This window comes from Hibiscus syriacus, unplaced genomic scaffold (genome assembly GCF_006381635.1).
Source record: "Hibiscus syriacus cultivar Baekdansim isolate YM2019G1 unplaced genomic scaffold, ASM638163v2 tig00000916_pilon, whole genome shotgun sequence".
Classification (NCBI taxonomy): Eukaryota; Viridiplantae; Streptophyta; class Magnoliopsida; order Malvales; family Malvaceae; genus Hibiscus; species Hibiscus syriacus.
In genome coordinates this window covers 2,063,895-2,085,732 of record NW_024061833.1, presented here as the reverse complement: position 1 = coordinate 2,085,732, position 21,838 = coordinate 2,063,895, and the positions used below count along the sequence as shown (strand labels likewise).

Genomic DNA, 21,838 nt, shown 5'->3' with positions numbered 1-21,838 from the left:
TTGTATAGCCTAGACTAAAACACAACAAACCTTTTTATATAAGGATATATGACCTCGTAATCGGTGAACTTCTTGCTCAAGTAATATATGGCCCTTTCAATCATCCCAGATTCATTATGCTGACCCATGACACACCCCATCAAATTCTTGAATATAGATAAATACAAGAAAAGAGGCTTGCCCGGGATGGAGGACATCAGGATAGGAGTGTAAGATAAGTACTCATTTATCTTCTCGAATGCAGTTTGACAATTCTCATCCCATGCTCCAGGGTTGTTCTTTCGGAGAATGCGAAAGATTGGGTCACACTTGTCGATTAACTGAGATATGAACCGTTCTACGTAGTTTAATCTACCTAGAAAACCTCAAACCTCCTTTTGTGTTTGTGAGGGAGACATATTCTAGATAATCTTAACTTTTTCAGGGTCAACCTCGATGCATCTCCTGCTAACCACGAAGCCTAACACATTCTTAGATGTTTCTCCGAATGTGCACTTGCTAGGTTTCAGCCTCAGTTGAAACTTTCTTAATCTCTGGAAGAGCTTTCTTAGATTCTCAACATGTTCACTCTCGGTTTGTGCCTTGATAATCATATCATCGATATAAACCTTGATTTCTTTGTGTATCATATCGTGGAACAGGGTCACCATAGCTCTTTGATATGTTGCCCCAGCATTCTTTAATCCGAAGGGTATCACTTTGTAGCAGAAAGTTCTCTATATTATGATGAACATGGTTTTTTTCATATCTTCAGGATGCATCCTAATATGGTTATATCCTGAGAATCCATCCATGAGCGAGAATAATGTGTTCTCGGAAGTATTATCCACCAAAGTGTCTATGTGCGGCAGAGGGAAGTTGTCCTTTGGACTTGCCTTGTTAAGATCCCGGTAATCGACACACATACGCACATTCTCGTATTTCTTCGGAACCGGCATTATTTTGGCCACCTACTCCGGATACTTGGCCACTTGAAGGAAACCAGCATCGAATTGCTTCTTGACTTCTTCTTTGATTTTAAGAAGCATTTCTGGTTGCATTCTCCTCAATTTTTTTTGTACGGGTTTGTATTCTGGTTTAATAGGCAGCTTGTGGACTACCATATCTGTGTCTAGCCCTGACATGTCTTGATACGACCATATGAGCACATCATTCTATTCTTGAAGTAAGACTATTAAGTTTTCTCTTGCTTCAGCCGAAAGAGTTGTGCTGATTTTAACCTCATTTCTCTCATCTTCAGTGCCTAGATTCAAGATTTCTATCTTGTCCTCATGTGGCAGTATTTATTTGTCTTCTCTTTCTACCATTCTCAACAATTCGGTAGGTAAGTTGCACTCATCTTCATTGTTACATTCATCAAATTCCCCGATACAAATAGTTGATTCAAAATCCACTTCTATATCAGGATCATCAGTGTCTGCATTATCGTTATCTGGGGACCTGAAGGAAAAAGAAAATATGTATACTTGAGAGGATAATATCTCACACGGAACAGTCGAAAATTAACTTCGAAAGAGAATGAAATGGTGTACTGAAATGAAGAAAATAGAAAATGAATTCAAAAGAAATGAAATAAGAAAACTTATTTTCCATGGAAGAAATTGCATCTTTTATTGAATTTAAACAACACGTTTATTCACCCTTACAAAAGATCACCTATTGACCCAGGTATAGGCAAATAGGGATAGTTTGAATATTACTCTGAAAGACATTTGTAAATCACATGCAGTTCTTCCGCTGACCAGTTGCTGAGCACAGACCCAGGTGGCAGTGGACGAATTTTGAATTCATCCGCGTCTTTAGCATTTTTTGTGATTACAGCATTGATACTCAGATTTGTCAGAGCTGCTTCCAAATCTAATGAGGTGGTCTCAAACACATAACCACCCGACTTAAATGTGTCGTAAAGAGGTGGGAATACCATGGGTTCCTGTTAGAATTCATCTCCAGTTAACCTGGCTATTATTCTTTCCCGATTCTTTTGAATTTCCTTCATCTTTTCTTGATGATTGGGCTGAAAACCAATCCCAAAATGATCAAACTTTGATATAGGAAGGATTGAATTAATCATTTCTTGTAGTAATTTTCCAAATCCTCTTCCTGTTTTGGCACCTCGTCCCAAGGTCTATTTGATTTCCATCTTGGTGCACTCAGAAAGATGGGGCTTAGAAATTTTCCTTCCTTCAGCTACGAATGTGGCATTCACAAATTCCAAGGAGCAAAATGAACATTCTAACACCTCCTCATCTACCTCAATATATGAAGCGTCCGTGGTTACACTTGCCACAATATATTCTTCATCATTAATAATCACCAAGGCTCCATCGATAACAAACTTGACTTTTTGATGCAGCATGGATGGTACTGCACCAGCTTGATGAATCCAAGGCTTTCCCAAAAGACAGTTATAGGAAGACATGATGTCCATCACTAAAAACTCAACATTGTAGGTGGCCGGTCAGATTGTTAATGGCACTTTAATCTTTCCAATCACCTCTCTCTTGGTCTCATCAAATGCTCGAACTACGTTCTGACTGGTTCTCATATGGAGGTATCAATTAGTAACCTTTTCAGTGTAACTAAAGGCATCACATTAAAGGCCGAACTATTTTCGATTAATACACTCAGTAAAGCTTGCCCCTTATAGTGGGTAGTGATATGTAATGCCTTAGTTCGACCTTTCCCTCCAAATGGAATCTCATCACTTGAAAATGAGATGAGATTATCGGCTAGAATGTTGTTTACTAGTCGATCTATGTTGCTGATTGGTATGTTTTGTGGCACAAATGTTTGATTCAGGACTTCTAACAGTGCCTCTTGGTGTGCATTCGAGTTCAACAGTAGTGTCAACATTGAAGTACGTTTCGGTAGGCTATATAACTATTCTACAATGGTGTATTCACTGTGCTTCAAGAATTTGAGGAACTATCTAGCTTCTTTATTCTTTACGGGTTCGTTGATAGCCAACACATCTTCCTTGAAGGGTTCAAATGGCCTTTGCCCCACTTTATTGTCATCTTCCCTTGAAGTGCTCACCTGACATTCATACTTCCATGGCACTTGTCGAATGTCCTTGTAAGCAAAAGGTTGGGTGCTGTGATCACCACCTTTGCTTGTGTCATTGATGCTGTCTTTATTTTAGGGGTAATTATCAAAGGGTTACCCCTACCGTATTTCCTTTCGGATGATTCTCCGATAACGCAAACATCTTCTTCTAGAGAATCTTGAACTTCTCATAAAATTCCAACTTCTTTCTAACCATCATGAGTTGGACCAAAGTTTTAAATTCTGGGCAATCATGCACCTTATACCCTTCTTTGTTGTGGTAATAATAGTGGTTATCATCTTCATTCCTTGATGTATTCAAATGTGGTGTGAGAAGCCTTGTTTTTACTATTTGGCTCCATATCCAAACCAAAGGAGATTTTACTTCTGAAACACTAGCTTTTACTCCATTGCCCTTCTCGGTAGTGACTACGTTAATCCCAATCTTCTGATGATTAGGCAAAGGATTTTTTGCAAAGTTTGATGCTCCAGAGTTAAAATAGATCCAATTCTTATTTCATATTCTTTGTACAAGCCTCTTGAATGCGAGACAATTTTCGATCGCGTGCCCAATCACACCACCATGGTATTCGCAATGAGCATTCTCGTCATATCATCTGGGGTAAGGGGGCTTCATTGGCACCATAGGGTAAGGTGACACCACATGAGTGTCAAAAAGTTATTGGTATAGTTCTTTGTATGACATGGGAATATGATCAAATTGCTCATTCTCTCTTTCTTTCCTAGGTTCCCTCTGATTTTGTTTAGAAGTACCTAACGGTACAGCTGTAGTTGTTTTGGTGCTTGAGATCATAACGTATTTGTTGGCAATGTAGGTGTTAACGTTGTTGATCTCTCTATCCTTGTTCTTCATGGGAGGCTTCTTGCTGGATTTCCTTTTCTATTTTGCCTTGTTTTTTGGCCAAATCGATCATCTCACCGGCTATAACTAAGTCTGAAAAGTTTCCTGATGTGATTGCGACCAGGTGCTCGAAGAAAGGAGCATTCAGGTCTATACAAAAAGCTTCATGATTTCCTTCTCATCCAATGGTGGATGAACTTGCACAGCCAAATCCCTCTATCTCTGTACATACTGTCAGAAGCTCTTGTTATGCTTCTTATCCAGGCTCTATAGCATAACTTGGTATGGTCTCATATTATTAATGTGTTTGTACTATTCCAGGAAAGACTTATCCAGATCTTTCCAGGTCTTGATATGAGATCGGTTCAGTTGATTGTACCACCGGATAGCTGAACCGGACAAACTCTCCTGAAAGTAGTGAATCAAGAGTTGATCATTTCCCACATATCCTTCATCTTCTGATATAACATAGTGATGTGGGCTGAGGGGTAACTATTTTCGTCGAATTTCTCGAACTCAGGGACTTTGAATTTTGGTGGAAGCACCAAATCTGGAACTAGGCTTAATTCTAATGCATCCACCCTATAGTAGTCATGGTCCCCTTTTACCACTTTTATTTGGTCTTCCAGCATCTTAATCTTCTCTTCCATCTTCTTCGCCTTATCATCCTCATCAAAATCTGGTATGTGGTAATCATCTAGATTATTGTTAGGGTTGGTTGCAGAAGTTTGTATCTTCACATCAGATGTGGCTTTCCCTTTGTTAGCAGATGAGACCCTGGGTAAGATTCTGGGTGAAATAACCACCTATGGGGTCGGTGGTATAGTTACCCCATCAGACAAACCACACCCGGATGTACTGGTTTGATGTAAGTCGTATAACTTTGCCACAATCTGATCAACCAAGGACTCTTGGCTCTTTGTGATTGTGTCTAGGGTGCTCTGACTATTTTGAGTTATCTTTTCTTCTAGCTCTCTCTGTAATTTCAACATATTCTCCTCGATTTGAGTGATTATGGCCTCCATTTGTCTTTCTTCATTCGGGTGTTGTACGGATGATACGTGTCTAGAGCTTGTGGAGGTAAACTTGGTCTTTATTCTTTCTTCTGATGAGATATTTTCTGTTAGTTAATATGAATGTAAAAACATAGAAAATAAAAAGATAAACATGAAAAATAAAATGTAAAGTATGCATTGCATGATGTATGTAATTTAGAGGCATTGATCTAGAAATGTGTCTGTTATTATAAATAATCCTTATTTAAACAGAAGTGTTTTATCTTTTAAGATACAATAAACATATCAAATGTACATCTGGACTAAATCCTCTAAACCCCGAACAACTTTTAATAGGTTGACAAGTCTTCTTCCGTCATCTGTCACTGGTTGAATGCCTTGTCGAACCACTCTAGCTTCAATTGCTAAGCCATGCAAATGACGAGTTATCTTCTATACTTGTTTCAAGAAATCACGAATGACTGCATCTCTAGCCTTTACCCGTTGCTGAGCTTGCTCCCAATGGAAATGCCACTGTAACCCTCCATCAAAGGGAAATATCTGAAGCTTGCTTGCTTGCTTCTTGAATCCATCCACAATGGCTTTTAACTCAGCTATGGTTTTTTCATCCCGCTCTTGTTGTTTCTGGAGAGACTTCTCTAAATCAGCTACCTGGATTATCAAGCACTTATTCTGATGTTGGATGTCTATCAAATGCCTCTGAGCAGTCTTTAGCTATTCTTTCAAAGGCTCTTTTTCATCATGCCCTTTAAACTTCCTTTTCAAGTTACTGGCTTTGCCTTTCCAGTACTCAAAAGTCATTTTCAGATTGGAGTTATTTTGGACTTGCTCTTGGTACCTCTTTTTCAAATCCTCGAACTCAAAATAGACTTTCTTCTATTCCTTCTCTAGCTTGTTTACCCGATCCTTCTGAGTATCGGCATCTAACTTCCACTGATAACGTTCAGCCTCGAGTTCCCTTACCCTCTATTTCAGTTCATTCTTCACAGTTTCAAATTCTTCCCTTGCTATTTCCAGCTTGAAAGGGACAGACTTGAGATATCCCTCAATGGTCTGGGTATCCTCACAATCTGGTACTGGGATGTTGTCATTTTTCCTTAATCTTCGCCACTCCAAATAGTCCGAAGTAAGTATATCCTTGGCAGCCACGACATCCATTCGAATCACCTTCTTCTAAAACTCAGCTACTTCCTTGATCATTTTCTTGTAGTTGTCACCATAGTACACAAATTGTGATTTGGATAGTCCGTATGTTGATGGGACAAACTAGCGTGCCCCATACTATTGAAGGGCCAAAAGTGGAGAATATCCAACTCCTCCCCATAGTCCAAGTAATGTCATAGTGTCTGAATCCCCACATCGGAAGAGAATGTCATTGTGGGTCAACCAAGGAGCTCTCCAGGTAATATCTAGGTCCTGAAGATGTGTGAAGATTTTCATCCATTTTTCTTTTGAGGCACATTCATGCTATTTCAGAGTGATGAATTCTCCCAAAGGTGAATAAGTGGTATTGAATCAGCGGTAGGCAATCCCGTTAGTCTTTCAGAAATGGTTATGAATCAGACTTTGAGAAGCTGAGCACACCTTATGAACCTTCATCCGCCAGTCTTTCTGCAGTGGTTGAGAGAGCTGAAGGTCTCAGCTAAGATTGTTGGTGCTGGATTTATTTCCCTCAGGAGTTGTTCAAACAGTTCCACCACAGCTGCATCGATGCACCCCAAAGTCTTCGGGAAAATAACCAAACCATAAAAGCCTAATGCGAAAAGTTCTATTGCCTTCCATTCATTAGGGTGATTCTTCATCATTTGCTTGATGTCAGACCAAGGAATTCCTTCCCCGCTACCTCTGCGTTGAGTCCGGTCAGTTACCAATTTCTCGTCTACTCCTGTAACTTTTGCCAACCTATTTTTGAAGGGCTGACTTTTGATGTGCTTGATATAGGCTCATTTCAATCTGATACTTTCGCAGTGTAGCAGTGTAGTATATTCTTCGATTGTGGGCACCATATCCTCATGGTTAAAGGTGAAACATTTATACTTTGGATTCTAGAATTGAACCAAGGCTTTGATTAAGGGCTCATCTATCTTGACATAGAGCAGAAGTACGATATCACCATACCACTGGCTAAACTTCTATTTCCGGTCACCCTTCCAACTGTCTCAAATGCTCCATAGCTCTTGGACATCATTCTTCTTTAGGATGACATAGGTGTAGCTAACCAGTTCTGACACATAGCTTCCCTGAAGACTATCTCCTTTTTCTTTCTTAGTCTTTTTGGATCATAGTCGTACCTCGGCATTTTTTATCTCTTTCATTACAACACCTTTGTCCATTAATGAAAATTATTTGTCTAACTAACACCATTTTATGGATCAATAGCCTCTTTTTATGATGTAAATGCTAAAAAGACAAACACGAAAGTAAAAAGTTAGTAAGATAAAATATATATACTGAAGAAAATAAAAATAAAAATGGCACACTGCGTGAGTAAGAAAATCATCCTAGATTTTAAAATGGGGTTTCGGGATAGGCTATAATTCTCTGTAGTCTCCCGGTTTAGGTTCTAAAAAAGGGTACCCGAGTTCTCCTTATTGGTGCCCCTTGGGCTTGTCAGACCCTTAGTCCTAAGCCCATTAGAAGCTTGACTGGACTAATTTAAACCCGAGAGGATATATTCTCTTATGCCCACACGGAGAATAAATTCACACGAAGACATAAGGTATATGAATCCCGAAGGTTACTTGCTAGGCTCATACGGAGAATAAATTCTCACGTGAATGTCGCTTTCACCCCCACTTAAAAACGGGTTTGGAGCTCGGGTATAGAGCCTTATATGGAAACAAGCTTAAAATGTTGAAATCATTGAAAGAAACTATTAGTATAACTATTTATTTAGAAAAAAAAATAATCAAAAGTAAGTAATAAGGATCGAAAAGTTACCTTAAAATCCAAACATACCATTTTCATTAAAAAGACAATTGGAAATTAACCTTAGCCTAACTCACTTACCTGTCCCCAGCAGAGTCGCCAAACTATCGGAATCGTCTTTCGGGTGGGCCCGAAATTGGGCTACGACTTGAATAAATGGGTTAGAGTCACCACCGATCATTTTAAAAATAATATTTAGGCTGATCGGATACCATCTTACCTGATCTGTGCCTTACCAAAGATATGTCGGATTCGGGAGCCGGTAACAGTCAAGGAATGATTAACACCCTTGAACTTATTTTTTGGTATTAATTAATTTCCAGTTGTCTTTAATTAAGAAAATTAAAAGTTTAAATCAAAAGGTAACATTTAATCCAAATTACTTACCTCCGATCTGTTTAAGCGAATACCCTTAAAATGTTAAAAAATGTTAGATTTGTAATGTAGTATGCTGAATCTAAAAGGTAGATATAGGTCAAATTATATTGCTTTTAAAAAATATACATGCTGGAGAATACAAGAAATGACATAAAATTCTCACATTGAATCACACAACAAAGAATGTAAAGAACAAAATCTTATTAAAAACAGGTGATGCTAATGGCAAGCTAAAATATAAATAATAAAATAACTAAATAACAAAAGAATCTAATTTTTTTTAAAAAAAGAAATAAACAAATATATAACATAAAACAAAGTGAAATAAAAAAACAAAATAAATAAGATAATTAAAACAAAGAAAAAAGATAGGAATAAAAAGAAAATTAAAATGAAAACGGAAACAAAAAAAAGCACAAAAAACGATACAATATATATATAATAAAAGAAATAAACAAAAAATAATATATATATATATATATATAATGTTAGGAAAAACGTAGATAATGAAGAACATAAACAAAGCAAAGAAAAAAATAATAAGTAAAATAAATAATATATATATATATATAGTTAAAAAAATATTAAATTGAATAAATAAAATAAAAAATAGAATATTTAATTTCAAAAGAAAAGTAATAATAGGGACTAAATTAAAATAACAAGAAAATAGAGGATAAAATTAAAAGACAATCGGGGTAAAAAATCAAAATTAAGGGTCAAAATAGGTCTTGCAAAAAATGCAGGGACCAAAATGGGAATTCGCCCATTATGATTCAAAAACGCGCGGACCCTAGATCGAGTCGGATCGAAGTGCAGGTCGCCGAGCGGGTCGACTATAAAACCCACTTTTCAGAAACTCATTTCATTTTTTCATTTGATTCAAAATGGATCAAAAGGGAAAAACCCAATGCTCTCAAGTGTTCTTCATTTCTTGAAGAACACGGCCGCTGGGTTCATACGAACCTAGATTTCAGTCGGTCGTCTTTTTTTTCTATTTTTTGAAAGCTCTTTAAATTCCATCTTCAAAAACATCTTTGGTTTTTAAAAACAAGCCTCGATGAGGGCTATATCTAAGAAAAGGTTCTCGAAGACCCTCCCCATTCATCGGCCGACTCTTTTTTTTTTCAAATCGAAAACAAAAAAAAGGAAGCATGCAAGCGAAAATCCTCTTTGTTTTCGAAAGTTATAATATTTGGCTTTCGATTTCTTTACCTTTTGCGTTCGTATTTTTGTCTAATGTTTCGTGTATTCCTCTTCTTTCTCTTGATTTTACATGTATATTTATAGTCTAAAATATGCAATATTTAGTCATGATTTTTTAAAGTTCTATTTGGACTAAAATGTTCGGTTTATTGGTTGTTGCATGATGCCGTGAAAATCGGCCATTGGAGGCGTAAGGAGTGGGGAGTCTGCGGCGGCGCGACACTGTGGAGAAAAGGCTAGGGTTTGAAAAACCCTGGAGCAAAGTAAGGCTTAGGGTTCTAGAAACCCTAACTTACTAGTTCGGGTCGAGTTGTCCTTGGGCCTAGATCGGGGGTTCTGGGTTCACTGCAAAGTAATCAGGCTTGCTGGGTTTTGGGCCTGAAAAAACAAAAACACAAGATGTTGTAAATAATATATATATATATCGTGAATAATGTAATATATATAATGTATAATATAATGTGTATGCTACAAGACGAAATCACGTGTCTACAATTTTATTTTTATTTATCTTTGAACTGGTTTTCTACAAAATCTACTCAAGATCGACGAAAATTCATCTGAAAATTCAATGTGTATTGCTCTGATCTTCTTTGATGATCATCCATTGAGACTAATGTTGAGATATGTTGTTCAAATTCTATAAATAATATTTCATATTATTCAAAATTTAAAACAAACACCTCAATCCCTTCAAAACCAAGAAGAATTTGAGTGGTTCATTTGAAGTCTTACTCTTTTTCTACTCTTAATTTTGTTCGTTAAGAGTCATCCTATTGAGTAGAAATGTGTTTTTTCTTGGCAGTATCGAACTCTTTAAAAAATAAAAGAGTATTTTTTTAACTGTTTTCCTTTACGCTTACTATAAGTTATCGATGAATGACTTGGAAGATATTATTTCTCATTCTTTTTTAATTAACCAATATTTATTTTATTATTCACCCTTCTATATTTTTTATTTTTATTTTGATCAACTCTCTCCAATGAATATCATAATTTTTTGGGTAAAGTATAATAATGGTCACTGAACATTTCTGAAGCTTGCATTTAGGTCCCCCAACTTTTAAAACTTGCAATACAGTCTCTAACATTTAATCCTTTTACAATATGGTCCTACCGTTAAACTGTCGTTAGAAGAAGATGACGTGGCAGTTAGATACCATTTGCAGCCATGAAAATTAGGGTAAATTATATAAATGGTCACTGAACTTTTCAGATACTTGAATTTAGGTCCCCAACTTTTAAAACTTGAGTGAATAAAATAGGAGAGATAAGAAAGTTGAGTGATGATATGTGTAGTTTACTCAAACAAATTAAAAGAATGTTACTGAAACGACATTGTATAACATTTGGGAAAAGATAAATGGGTTTTAAACTCAAATCAACGATAAGTCAATGAAAAAAAATTCCAAAAAATGCGGATTAGGTTTATTTTGGGTTTTTACATTTAGGATTATTTTTAAGAGTATTGATTGTTGGTGGATTAAAAATGAGGGAGAAAAGGAGTCGATCGAAGGCTTGTTCAACTATGGTGAATGGTAAGTTTTTCTTTTTGATGTATTTCAAAGTTTCTTTGTTGTTTAGATTACAAATGTCGTATAATATTTTTTTATTTTGAAAATTTATAGATTTAAGTTTAAATCTTGGTTAACATGAAATTTTTTAGTGAAAATATTTCTGATGTTTTGATTGAGTTGTATTTGGTGAATTTTTTTATTTTTTTTGATTGAATGGTGGGATATGCATGTGTAATAGTTAAAAAATAAATTTATTTTTATAAGAATTTGTATAGAGGATTTCCACTAAAGTTCTCATGCCCAAAGTTTGGTCAAATTTGTCAATTGTGGGTTGTGTTCTGATCTCAACTCTTCTTTGCTTTAAGAGACACGTTGGCCCCCCTCAGTCGAGACCACCATCATGCTAAAATCCAAAAGGAGAGGCCCTGCGTGAAAAATAAAATAATATTATGACCCTTTTTCATGTTTAAAAAAATGTTTTCATCCCACAGCAAATGCTTTAGCCTTTACTAATAAGGATTCATGGTGCGCCAAGGAAATATAAGAAGAACTAGGTCTTATTTAAACCGGTCGGACACCAATCCAGGTGTGATATTTAATTTCATTTGTTGTAGCTTCTTCATTCTGGCTTTGGAGTCACATAATCAGTACAGGACTGACATATATAATATATTTTGTTTGTACGAAAGAATCTTCAATTCCACTCTAGTGGAGGACTGAGTGGACTCATTCTTTTCTAATCAATAAAAGCATGCAGGAGCTCCTTAACTAAAACATAAAATTATCAATAATAATGTTTGGTAAGCAATTATGATATAATATTTGATATGGCAATTTATGAGATAACTGGTTGAAATCTATTAATCTTTGCAGGGTGACAAATATGGTACAATTTTTTTAATAGATTTACTTGAATTAACTCCAGTGAAAACTTCATGATTAAAGAATTTTAAAGGTGGGGAATAGTCATGGGAATAGATTAAGTTGAAAGCTTGAAATGCCTTGATATCATTTCTTGCATGATGGTGGGGTATGCATGTGTAAATGATGCCAAGTTCATGTGAAAATTGATTGTTACTATTCTGAAAATTTATAGGTTTAAGTTCATGTGTTAGGCATTTATGATTTTGGATTTATAGGTGGGGTATGCATGTGTAAATGACGTTTGATGGTATTGGATATTGAGTTCTAATTTCTTATTGTTTTTTCAGATTGTGTTGCATGTGTATTAGGTATTGAGTTTGAATAAAATATTGTAAACATGGATGCTATTTAAATATTGGTTGTTGGAACTTAAATGTGAAACATTTTTTCATGTTTGTTGTTTGGTTGTAAGAACTTTTAGGGAGTTGTGGTTAGGGGTGTGCATTATCAGATATCAAATATTATCTGGTCCGAATTTTCAGATATAACCCGGGATATCAACGCCGAAGAGTATATTTCAGCCCCAACTGTTGAACATCCTTCAAAAAAGAAAACGAAAAAGAAATCCAAACAAAGCTAGTATAGGTTTGAACTATAAATTTTAGTCTAGACAAGTTCATGGTACGATGAAGTCTGCTAAATACGTTGTGGCGTTGCTTGATCCCGTGATGCAGATGTGCTACTATCGAGAAAAAGGCTTATATTAGACTGTGAAAACCCCTGAATATATCATGTTGGAACTTAATATAGTTGATCACCTAACTAGCTTGTGTTTTTGGGATGATTGATCATATAACTGCACATAATATCAGAGTTTACTAGTTTGAATCATGAAAACTTGATACCCTAAACAGACATAAAAAGGGCTTAATATTCATTCTCTTTGTTCAAACTATCGAAGAATAAGTAACATTTGTACCAGGTTAAAAATATTTTTTCAAAAAAAAAAACTTCAACACGCCTTAAAAGAAGTTTTGCACCTCAGGAGTAATGGAAAAAACACAATGTTATGCAAGAAAATACTTTCAGTTATGGTGGATCTCCTCCTATGTTTGGTTGCACACCCCTAGTTGTGATCCATATTGTGTTAGAACTTTTCATGAATAAAATATTATGCATATTTTTTTCTTCTCATTGTGAATTGAACTTATGTTTCTTTTCCTTTTACGTGTCTTAGTCCTATTATACATACTGTTTTATTTTCTTTTTTAGTTTAACTTACGTTTTTTTTTCATTGTACTTCTACTTGTCAGAAACTGTTCACAATGAAACATCAGAATCTGAAGGTTCTAATTATTGGCCATTTGAGCATGAAAGGTATGAATCTGACTTTGTGGATAGTGAAAATGATGTGTATGATACAGTTGAAGAAGATGATATAATATTTGTGACTAGTAGTGTACAAGAGAACCTAGGATTTATGCCTAATCATACTGCACTAGTTTGTGTTTCTTGTGATGGTGATAATGATGCAGAGTCATTGCATAGTGCTTTTTCTTATGATAGCACTAATCATAGTAAAAAAATAAAGATTTCTTGAGTTTAATACTGAGAAAGATATGGCATGCCCTAGTTTAAATAAAAACCTTATATTTGCTACTAAAGAAATCTTAAGAGATGCAATTAGGCAGTATGGAAGGGTTGAAAGGTTTAGCATGTCATTTAAGAAGAATGATAACCGAAGAGTGCAGGTTGTGTGTAGTAAAGAGAGTTGTTCTTGGGTATTATGGGCATCTAAGTTGAACCCTAAGGATCCTAATGATGACACATGGCATATTAAGACAATTAATGATGAACATAACTGTCAAAGAGGCATAAGAAACCAAAGGTTGATATCTGCCAAGTGGATTGCCGAAACGTTTTTTGCAAAATTTAAGACTTACCTCAAGTATTCAATTGTCTCACTGTAGCAAGATACTAGAGAAGATTATAGAACTTATTTGTGTTTAGCAAAATGTTCTAGGGCTAGGAAATTGACTATAGAAAATGTCTTAGGTTGTTTTACAGAACAATATAGCAAAATATATGAATACCTAGGAGAAGTGAGACACTCAAATCCTTGTACAACCACAATATGCAAGTTAGACAACAGACTCTTCGTTAGGTTGTACATGTGTTTGTAGGGTTGTAAACTAGGGTTTAAGAATCACTATAGACCCTTGATTTCTCTTGATGGATGTTTTCTGAAGGGTTATTACCAGGTTTACATATTGGCTGCTGTGAGAATTGATGCAAATGATTGCATTTATCTCACAGCAGTGATAGCTGTGGAATCTGAAAATCGTGATAGTTGGAAATGCTTCCTGTAATTATTGGGAGAAGACTTGGACATAGTCAACTCTCATCATGTCACATTTATGTCTGATAAACAAAAGGTAAAAGTTTATCATTTATTTGTTTTTTTAGGAATAAGCCATATTTTTTAGTATTCAAAACCAGCTATAAAAAGAAGGTTTACATCACTTTTCCAACAAAATATGTTGCACAAGTCTAAGCTGAAATTGATTTCTAAAAGAAAACGAGGTTGATATGCCACACCTTGCAATGCAAGCAGTGTCGTATACATTTTCATATGATGAAAAAATTGAAAATCAGATTAACCTGCAAAGCATCTGGCTCACAGGTAGAGGCAAACAATATCTCTATACAAATCATCATCAGTGCCTCAATAATGTTCCTCTAACAATAACGTGAAAAATCTAAAACATGAAGATCAAATGGCACTCATGAATTAACTTTCTTAGCCAAAAAAACTACCAGTCCCCAATTCCCATTGTTGCCACTCCTCCTTACGTTGCTCTTATCATTTATTTTCTATTTATTGATTGTGCTTGTTGTTTATTTGCTATTTATGGCTCTTGATATTTATTGGTTGTACTAGTTTTGAAATGTGGCAGGGACTTGTTAACTCAATTCTGGAATTGTATCCTAATGCTGAACACAGAACTTGTGTTAGGCATTTATACTCAAATTTTAAGAATGTGGAGGGCTATAAAGGAAAAGCATTGAAAGATTCTTTGTGGAAAGCTGCAAGGGCAACTACTGTGAGGGATTTTGATAGAGCCATGTCAGAAATAAGAGGGATGTCAGAGGATGCTTGTAACTATTTAAAGTCAAAGGATGCTACCATGTGGTCTAAATCTCATTTTTCCACAAGGTCAAAATGTGACCTCTTACTAAACAACTTTTCAGAATGTTTCAATAAGGTACATATAATTTCAAATTTTATTTACTGTAAATTCAATGTTATTTTGATCTTACTAATGTCTTTTGCCCCTTTTATATTACAAGATGATTCTGAAGGCAAGGGACAAGCCCATCTTGACCATGATGGAGATTATTCATACGAAGATGATGCATATAATTTCTAAAAATGGAGAAGATATTCAGAAGTCTTCTGGTTTACTGTGTCCTAAAATTCAAAAGAAGGTGGACACATTAATTGGGAAAGCTATTAGGTGTTGGCCATCATATGCTGGGGGTCTAAGATATGAAGTTGCAATTGGTCCATCTGACCAACATGTTGTGGATCTAGAAGTTAGAGACTGTTCTTGTAGGAAATGGGGTCTTACAATTATTACTTTATGCTTTTTAGACTTTAATTACTTGCTGTTTATTTGTTGTTTATTTGTTATTTTAGTTGTTGTTTATTTGTTGTTTATTTGTTATTTAGTTGTTGTGAGTTCAATATTATTAGATATTATGTCTATTTTTGGATGTTTAATTGCTATTTTAGTTGCTATTTATTTGTTATTTAGTTGGTGTGAATTCAATTCAATATTATTGTATATTATGTCTATTTATTGGATGTTTAGTTGTTATTTTAGTTGATATTTATTTGCTATTTGGTTGTTGTGAATTCAATATTATTGGATATTATGTCTATTTATTGGATGTTTAGTTGCTATTTTAGTTGTTGTTTATTTGTTATTTATTTTCTATTTAGTTGTTATGAATTCAATATTATTGGATATTATGTTTGTTTATTGGATGTATAGTTGTTATGTTAGAATTTACTTGATGTACTGGAATGGATCTAGAATTGAGTTGTTGTTTAGTTGGTTTCTTACAATTTATGTCTTTTTATTGGCTTTTAATGGTATTTGATATTTATGTTAGGGTCATATTGTGTACATGATGTTTGATGGTGTTGGATATTTATGTTTCTCAACAGGGATCCCATGTGCACATACTGTCTCAGTGACTTTATTGATTTAAGAGAGACCAGAGAACTATGTTAACAATCGCTACCATAGGTCAACTCAAATCCAGTTGTATTCTAACTTTATCTACCCTATCCGAGGAGTCAACAGTGTGAACCAGTCCCATCAATGGAGCCCATACTTCCTCCAATTTAGAGGAGGTCACCTGGTAGGCCTAAAAACAAAGGAAAAATGTTGCTGATGAACAACAAAGTGGTCCTAGTATGGGGTAAATGACCCTAGAAATTAAGTGCAAGAAATGTGGTAAAGCAGACCACAATATAAGGACATATAGAGGTCAGGTCAGAGGTAATTCTAGGCTTAACATACCACTTCCTTAAGCAGCAACACATCCATCAACCTCAATTGGTCCACCTCCAGGGTTTCCATTATCTTCATCTGCTTCATCTTTCATTGCTGCCAGAGTACCAAAATTACCAGTCAGTATTTAATTCTCCACAATCTCTATTATTTACTTTAACTAACAACTATCACATATTGGTATTTACAGTTTAGGAGGCCTTCTGCAACAAGTGCCACTTCCCACCACCTTAACAACAACCAAGTCTATATCAACATCTGATCAAAGGAAGAAGATTGAAAGGGCTGCAGGAGGACAAATCCCACCACCTCAACAACAACCAACTCCATATCATGTTAGATGGATGTTGCAATCACCTTCTCCCTCTGAAAATACAGTGATGTAGGATTCACAAGAATCAATTTCTAGTTTCAAACCAAAGAATGTTGATGGATGTTGACAAGAGCTTCAATATGTGTTGATGGATGTTAACTGCCATTTTTTGTGTTGATAGATGTTACCTATCATCTTTTGTGTCATTTTTTGTGTTTATGAATGTAAAGTGCCATCTTTAGTGTCATTTTTTGTATATGGCATAGTGACTTAGTCAATATGGTATGGTTACCAAAACCATATACCACGATATATGGTCATTTTTTGTATATCCATAATGGCTTAGTCAATATGGTATGGTTGTTAAACCATACACCATTATATATGGTAACATTTGAATGTAAATTGATGCAAATGATAATAGAAACAATATTACATTTTGTTATGATTTTTTTTCCATTTTGCTATTTGGGATGTTTAATCAATGCATATTGTTATTCAAAATTGATATAAACAGTTAAACAAACCTCAAATGTATATTAAAGTAAATATTCTCAAATAGTACATTCATGTTCAAAATTTCAAAACATCTCAATTTCATTCTAAACACCAAATTCTAAAATAATTCAATTTCATTCTAAACCCCAAATTCGACCAACAGCTTATTAGGATGATCAATTAATACCATAATGTGATCTTGTTGGAAACAAAGGATATTTCAAAATAACATATCCTATGTGTCTATTGTCTTCTGCTTAGAGATAACAGTGCTTTGTTAAATATAGGGTAAAATACACAAATGGTCCCTCGACTATAGGATATTGTTTTGTCGAGTCCCTTAACTATTAAAAGTTACAAAAATAGTCACTCGACTATTCATTATTTTCCAAACTCGTTCTTTTCCGTAAAAAATTAACGGCGGTATGAGTTGGACGTTAACTTATTGACAGAGATATGATAGTCGTTTGAAATTATGAGATCGAATTTTATCATATTTTAGTTAGTAGGTTAACGTCCAATTCAAAATGTCGTTAATTTTTTAACAGAAAAAGGACGAGTTTGAAACATAATAAATAGTCGAGTGACTATTTTTGTAACTTTTAATGGTCGAGGGACTTAACAAAGCAACTCCCTACAGTCGGAGGACACTTTGTAACTTTTAATAGTTAGGGGATTGAACAAAATAACATTATATAATCGGGGACCATTTGTTTACTTTACCCTTAAATTTATAAGAATTAAATGAAAGAACGGGTTTTTATGCACGATAATTGGGCAACGAAAATATGATTCTTAAATTTATTTATTATTTCACTCGTAATAAAATATTTTCATTATCATCGTATTGATAATAATTCGTAGAAATGGAAAGTTGAAAGTAATAACGTAAATATAAGTATATTTATAAACTTGATAATTATGTTTTTGTCACACCCATTACAATAAGCAAATCTATATTAGAAAGTAGCATCTTATTGGATTGAACACGCCACGCTCATGGGTTACAGCATGCACGAACCAAATGACGCTGGTCCGAGCACTTGAACCCGGCTCGCGAAACCACCCTAGCTAGTGCAACTTTCATTTATTTATACTACTACAACTCCGTGAAAATGTCCGTTCAATCATAGTTTTAGTACGGTGGAAATGCTGGGGCAACTCCCATGAACTCCACACCGCCAACGGGTCCCGGTGCAACCAAACCCGAGCTTCGGATCTCTGACATTCCTCTGCGCACATTTCCTTGTTGTGCCTCGCATAGTTTCGGAAGAAAAACACCTACCAAGAAGACAAACATTTTAAATCCCGGTCATAAGGACGTTTGATACAATTAATACTAATATCATACCTTCTCCAGCGGCGAGGTTGAAGTAAAGGTCGACGACGTTGGGGCAGCTGTTGTAGCATTGAGGGGAGCAAAGCATTTCCGTGAAGCGAGACTCGAGGAGCGAATCTGACGATATGCCAAATGAATTCCGGTCGATGCCGCAGGCTTTAACGCACTGGTCGATCTCGATCCAGTTCCTGATCTTATCGGCTTCGATTTCAGACGTGCGGCAAGTGTATTCTTCTTCTCCGCTCCTCTTGACGTGCTTCTCTAGCACACAGCGCTTGCCCGTGGATGCCACGGCGTAGGCGCAGGTGTCTTGGTCAAGGTGTTCACATGTTATTTCCCCTACAAACAAAACAAAATAAGTAGTTATAACCCATCAAATATAACACAAAATTAACTTAATTAGGGAGCAAAAAACTGATTTTGAAAATTAACCAAGGGTGGCTTGCAAATTGAAGGCGAACAATGCAAGAGCAAGGACAGCTAATCTCTTGGAAGCCATGGGAATGTAATGGACCGACAAAAAGCCTAAGATTTTGCTGTGTTTTTAGCAACTTTGTGGCTTGTTCGATGTAAGAGGAAGGGGTGTTTTTATAGTTGGTTTGGGCTTGACAGTGGGGACTTGAAAAATCAACACGACACGGATGATTTTCGTATTAGAAATTGACACGAACCCTACTTTATGTTAGCGACAGTAATGGTGGTCATGTGGAGCCCTACGGTGACCCAGTTAAGCTTTATATGTTTTCTCTGTCGTAAGCAAGAAGAATTCATTTCTTTGATGGTGCCTACTCGTGCCTCAAAATACTTTTGTTTACAGGTGTCCACAAATCTTGGATTTATATTCCACAAATAAATTATTCATTAATTTAAATTAAATATTATAAAATCTCTTACGAGATTAATATTTTTAATTTATTTTTTCTTCACAATATTATGATTTAATTCTTAAATTTTATTTGGATATCTTACTAAAATAAAGCATAATATGTAATTAAAAATATTTTTGAAAAAAATGGGACACGAACCGGAGAGGGAATACTATAGTATATCCGGTGGATGGCTGGACTGAGTCAATTCTTGCCGTGATCAGTGGGCGGGAATAGAGTTGAAGGCAGATTATTTTCCCATGTGGTAGGCAATTCTCGTTATGCTTTGGAAAATCGAATTAACTAAATTCCCGTTAATGAATTCGGCATATTTGTTAAAAAAACAATATAATTTCTTCTCTATTTTTTAAAAAATAAAAATATATTTAATGGAAATTTAAAAAAAAATTAAACTGTATCCTTGATTTTAAAATATATTTGTTTATTTTAAAAAACCAAACATATTAGTTTTTATTTATTTTTCTTAAATTGATATTAACTATATTTAATATATAGTTGAAATTAAATTAATTTTAAAATTTTAAAAGAATCAGAATATTAATTGAATTAAATTTCTCATGAGCCTAACCTTGTTTGGACTTTTGCACTTCCCATGATTAGGGAGTAAATAGTGGGCTTTAGATCCGAATTTTCATCTACATTTTTGACAAACAAAATAAATTAAACAAAAGTTAGGTCCTAAACATTTTGAAGCAACATGTTGTTATCATTATTTTTAAGTTTTGAGTTGCTTTCATTTAAATGCATAAAAGTATAGTTTGAATAATTTTTCCCACTTTTTTATAGTTGTCGATACTCAATTTATTGACCTTCTAATCTATATTTGAATACCGTAAAGATTTATTATGAAAACAATATTTATAATTTAATTTGTTTCATTCATAACATCAAAAACGTCCCTACACCATCAATATTGGTTGTACTGACCTTATGTCAGAACCTAGTAATTCGAGTACGATTGAGACACATGTAGCTGACATAATCTAAAGAAAAAAAATCAAGAAAGTGATTGCTGGATTCGATTGAAATGATACTAATAATTTAAAGATTGAAGTAAGATATTTCAAAAATCTAAGGATGAACCTAGAATAGGAATAATAGTTTGAGAATCCTCTATACAATTAATTCTTATATAATATATTAAGAAATCGTGACGGTTTTTTATTAAAATGATAATTATAAATGATGTTTCAAAACTATAACAGTCATTCTGAATTGATTTCTAAACTTTAAAACATATTGTATTGACCCTTAATTATAATTCTATATGAAAACACAATTGGACATTATACGCCAAGTGCAAGCCAACGTATTATATAACATATTTTATACACCAATTATATGTCTGATAATGAATTGATACATGTGTCGTAACCTCTCCCAGAAGATCCGTTAGACTTAAAAAATTAATTTCGAGAAAGGCAATGAAATTCAATTTTGAAAACGATTTGATTTTGGAGTCGCCACCAACCATTAAGTTAGGTAGGTTGAAAACCATAAACGTAAAAAAATGGTCTGCGTTTTACCAAAGATTCTATCGAAACGGTCTTTTACCAGTGGGGAAAAGGGGAGTCTCGTTTCGAAAATAATTCTTGGAACGACCGATTAGTGATAAAAACGTAGTTTGAGGAGTCGTCACCAATCTTTGATTAGGGTGTGATTAGGCACCCAAAATAAATTTGTCCTTTTAATAAAATTTTAATTTTAATTAAAACGACAAACTTGCGGTCTGCGTTACAAAAATTTGAGTTCGGGAGTCGGTTACGTGTGGGGAAGGATTAGCACCCCCACAACATCCTAAATCGATACCTAGTCAATTAATTAGTTGTCTTTGCAATAAAATTTACAAGTTCGCTCTAATTTGGTTTTTGATCCATTGTTTGGCTTAAATAAGTGTTTCTAATTTAAATATCCACTAAATAGTTGTATTGATCTGTTTGCTAATGTTTTCAGAGTAAATAATTGTTCAAGGTTTTGAGTTTTCTATTCAATGTTGTTTGCTTTGCTTTCGCTTTTCCTCACATACTGCACAGCTGCATTTGCATAACATGAGCTAAAACCCCGCTCTGTCTAATTTAGATAGAAGTCAGAAACTACTCCATCGTGTGGTTTTCACCTTCGCATGGGATAGTGAATCGCTCCTGGAGCTCATGCCTTCTGGTCCTCACGATGGTATTCACCTCCGCACGAACATAAGGAGGTTTGTTCTCTCAAATTGAACTCGATCCTTAAAAGCCTGTGATGGATTAAGATTGAGGGTTTGGTAGCCCAAGAGGGCACCGACAAGGACAATTCGAGAATCTATTACTTTATAACCGAACCCAGCATGTAGTAAACTTAGAACCCAAATAAAGCATTACCCAGATCATAGGATCCCGTGAAGAGAGTACAAAAGGAAAAGG

At 34.9% G+C, this 21,838-nt stretch overlaps 1 protein-coding gene across 1 annotated transcript; it reads right to left on the bottom strand.

Annotated features, from left to right (window-relative positions):
- Positions 1–18,167: 18,167 nt before the first annotated feature.
- LOC120116613 lies at positions 18,168–19,140 on the bottom strand. The gene is made up of 3 exons (XM_039137044.1): positions 18,982–19,140; positions 18,562–18,888; positions 18,168–18,491 (listed from the first exon to the last, which is right to left on the bottom strand). Exons 1-3 carry the CDS (start codon positions 19,046–19,048, stop codon positions 18,346–18,348), a joined length of 540 nt encoding a protein of 179 aa, XP_038992975.1. The 5' UTR covers positions 19,049–19,140; the 3' UTR covers positions 18,168–18,345.
- Positions 19,141–21,838: the final 2,698 nt, after the last annotated feature.

What these genes read in the sequence shown, in the direction of transcription:
- LOC120116613 (XM_039137044.1), bottom strand. Translation starts at nt 19,048, where the DNA reads ATGGCTTCCAAGAGATTAGCTGTCCTTGCTCTTGCATTGTTCGCCTTC. An exon ending in CAATTTGCAAGCCACCCTTG is followed by an intron (nt 18,889 to 18,981) that starts GTTAATTTTCAA and finishes TTTTGTTTGTAG; the next exon opens with GGGAAATAACATGTGAACAC. An exon ending in CAACCTCGCCGCTGGAGAAG is followed by an intron (nt 18,492 to 18,561) that starts GTATGATATTAG and finishes TCTTCTTGGTAG; the next exon opens with GTGTTTTTCTTCCGAAACTA.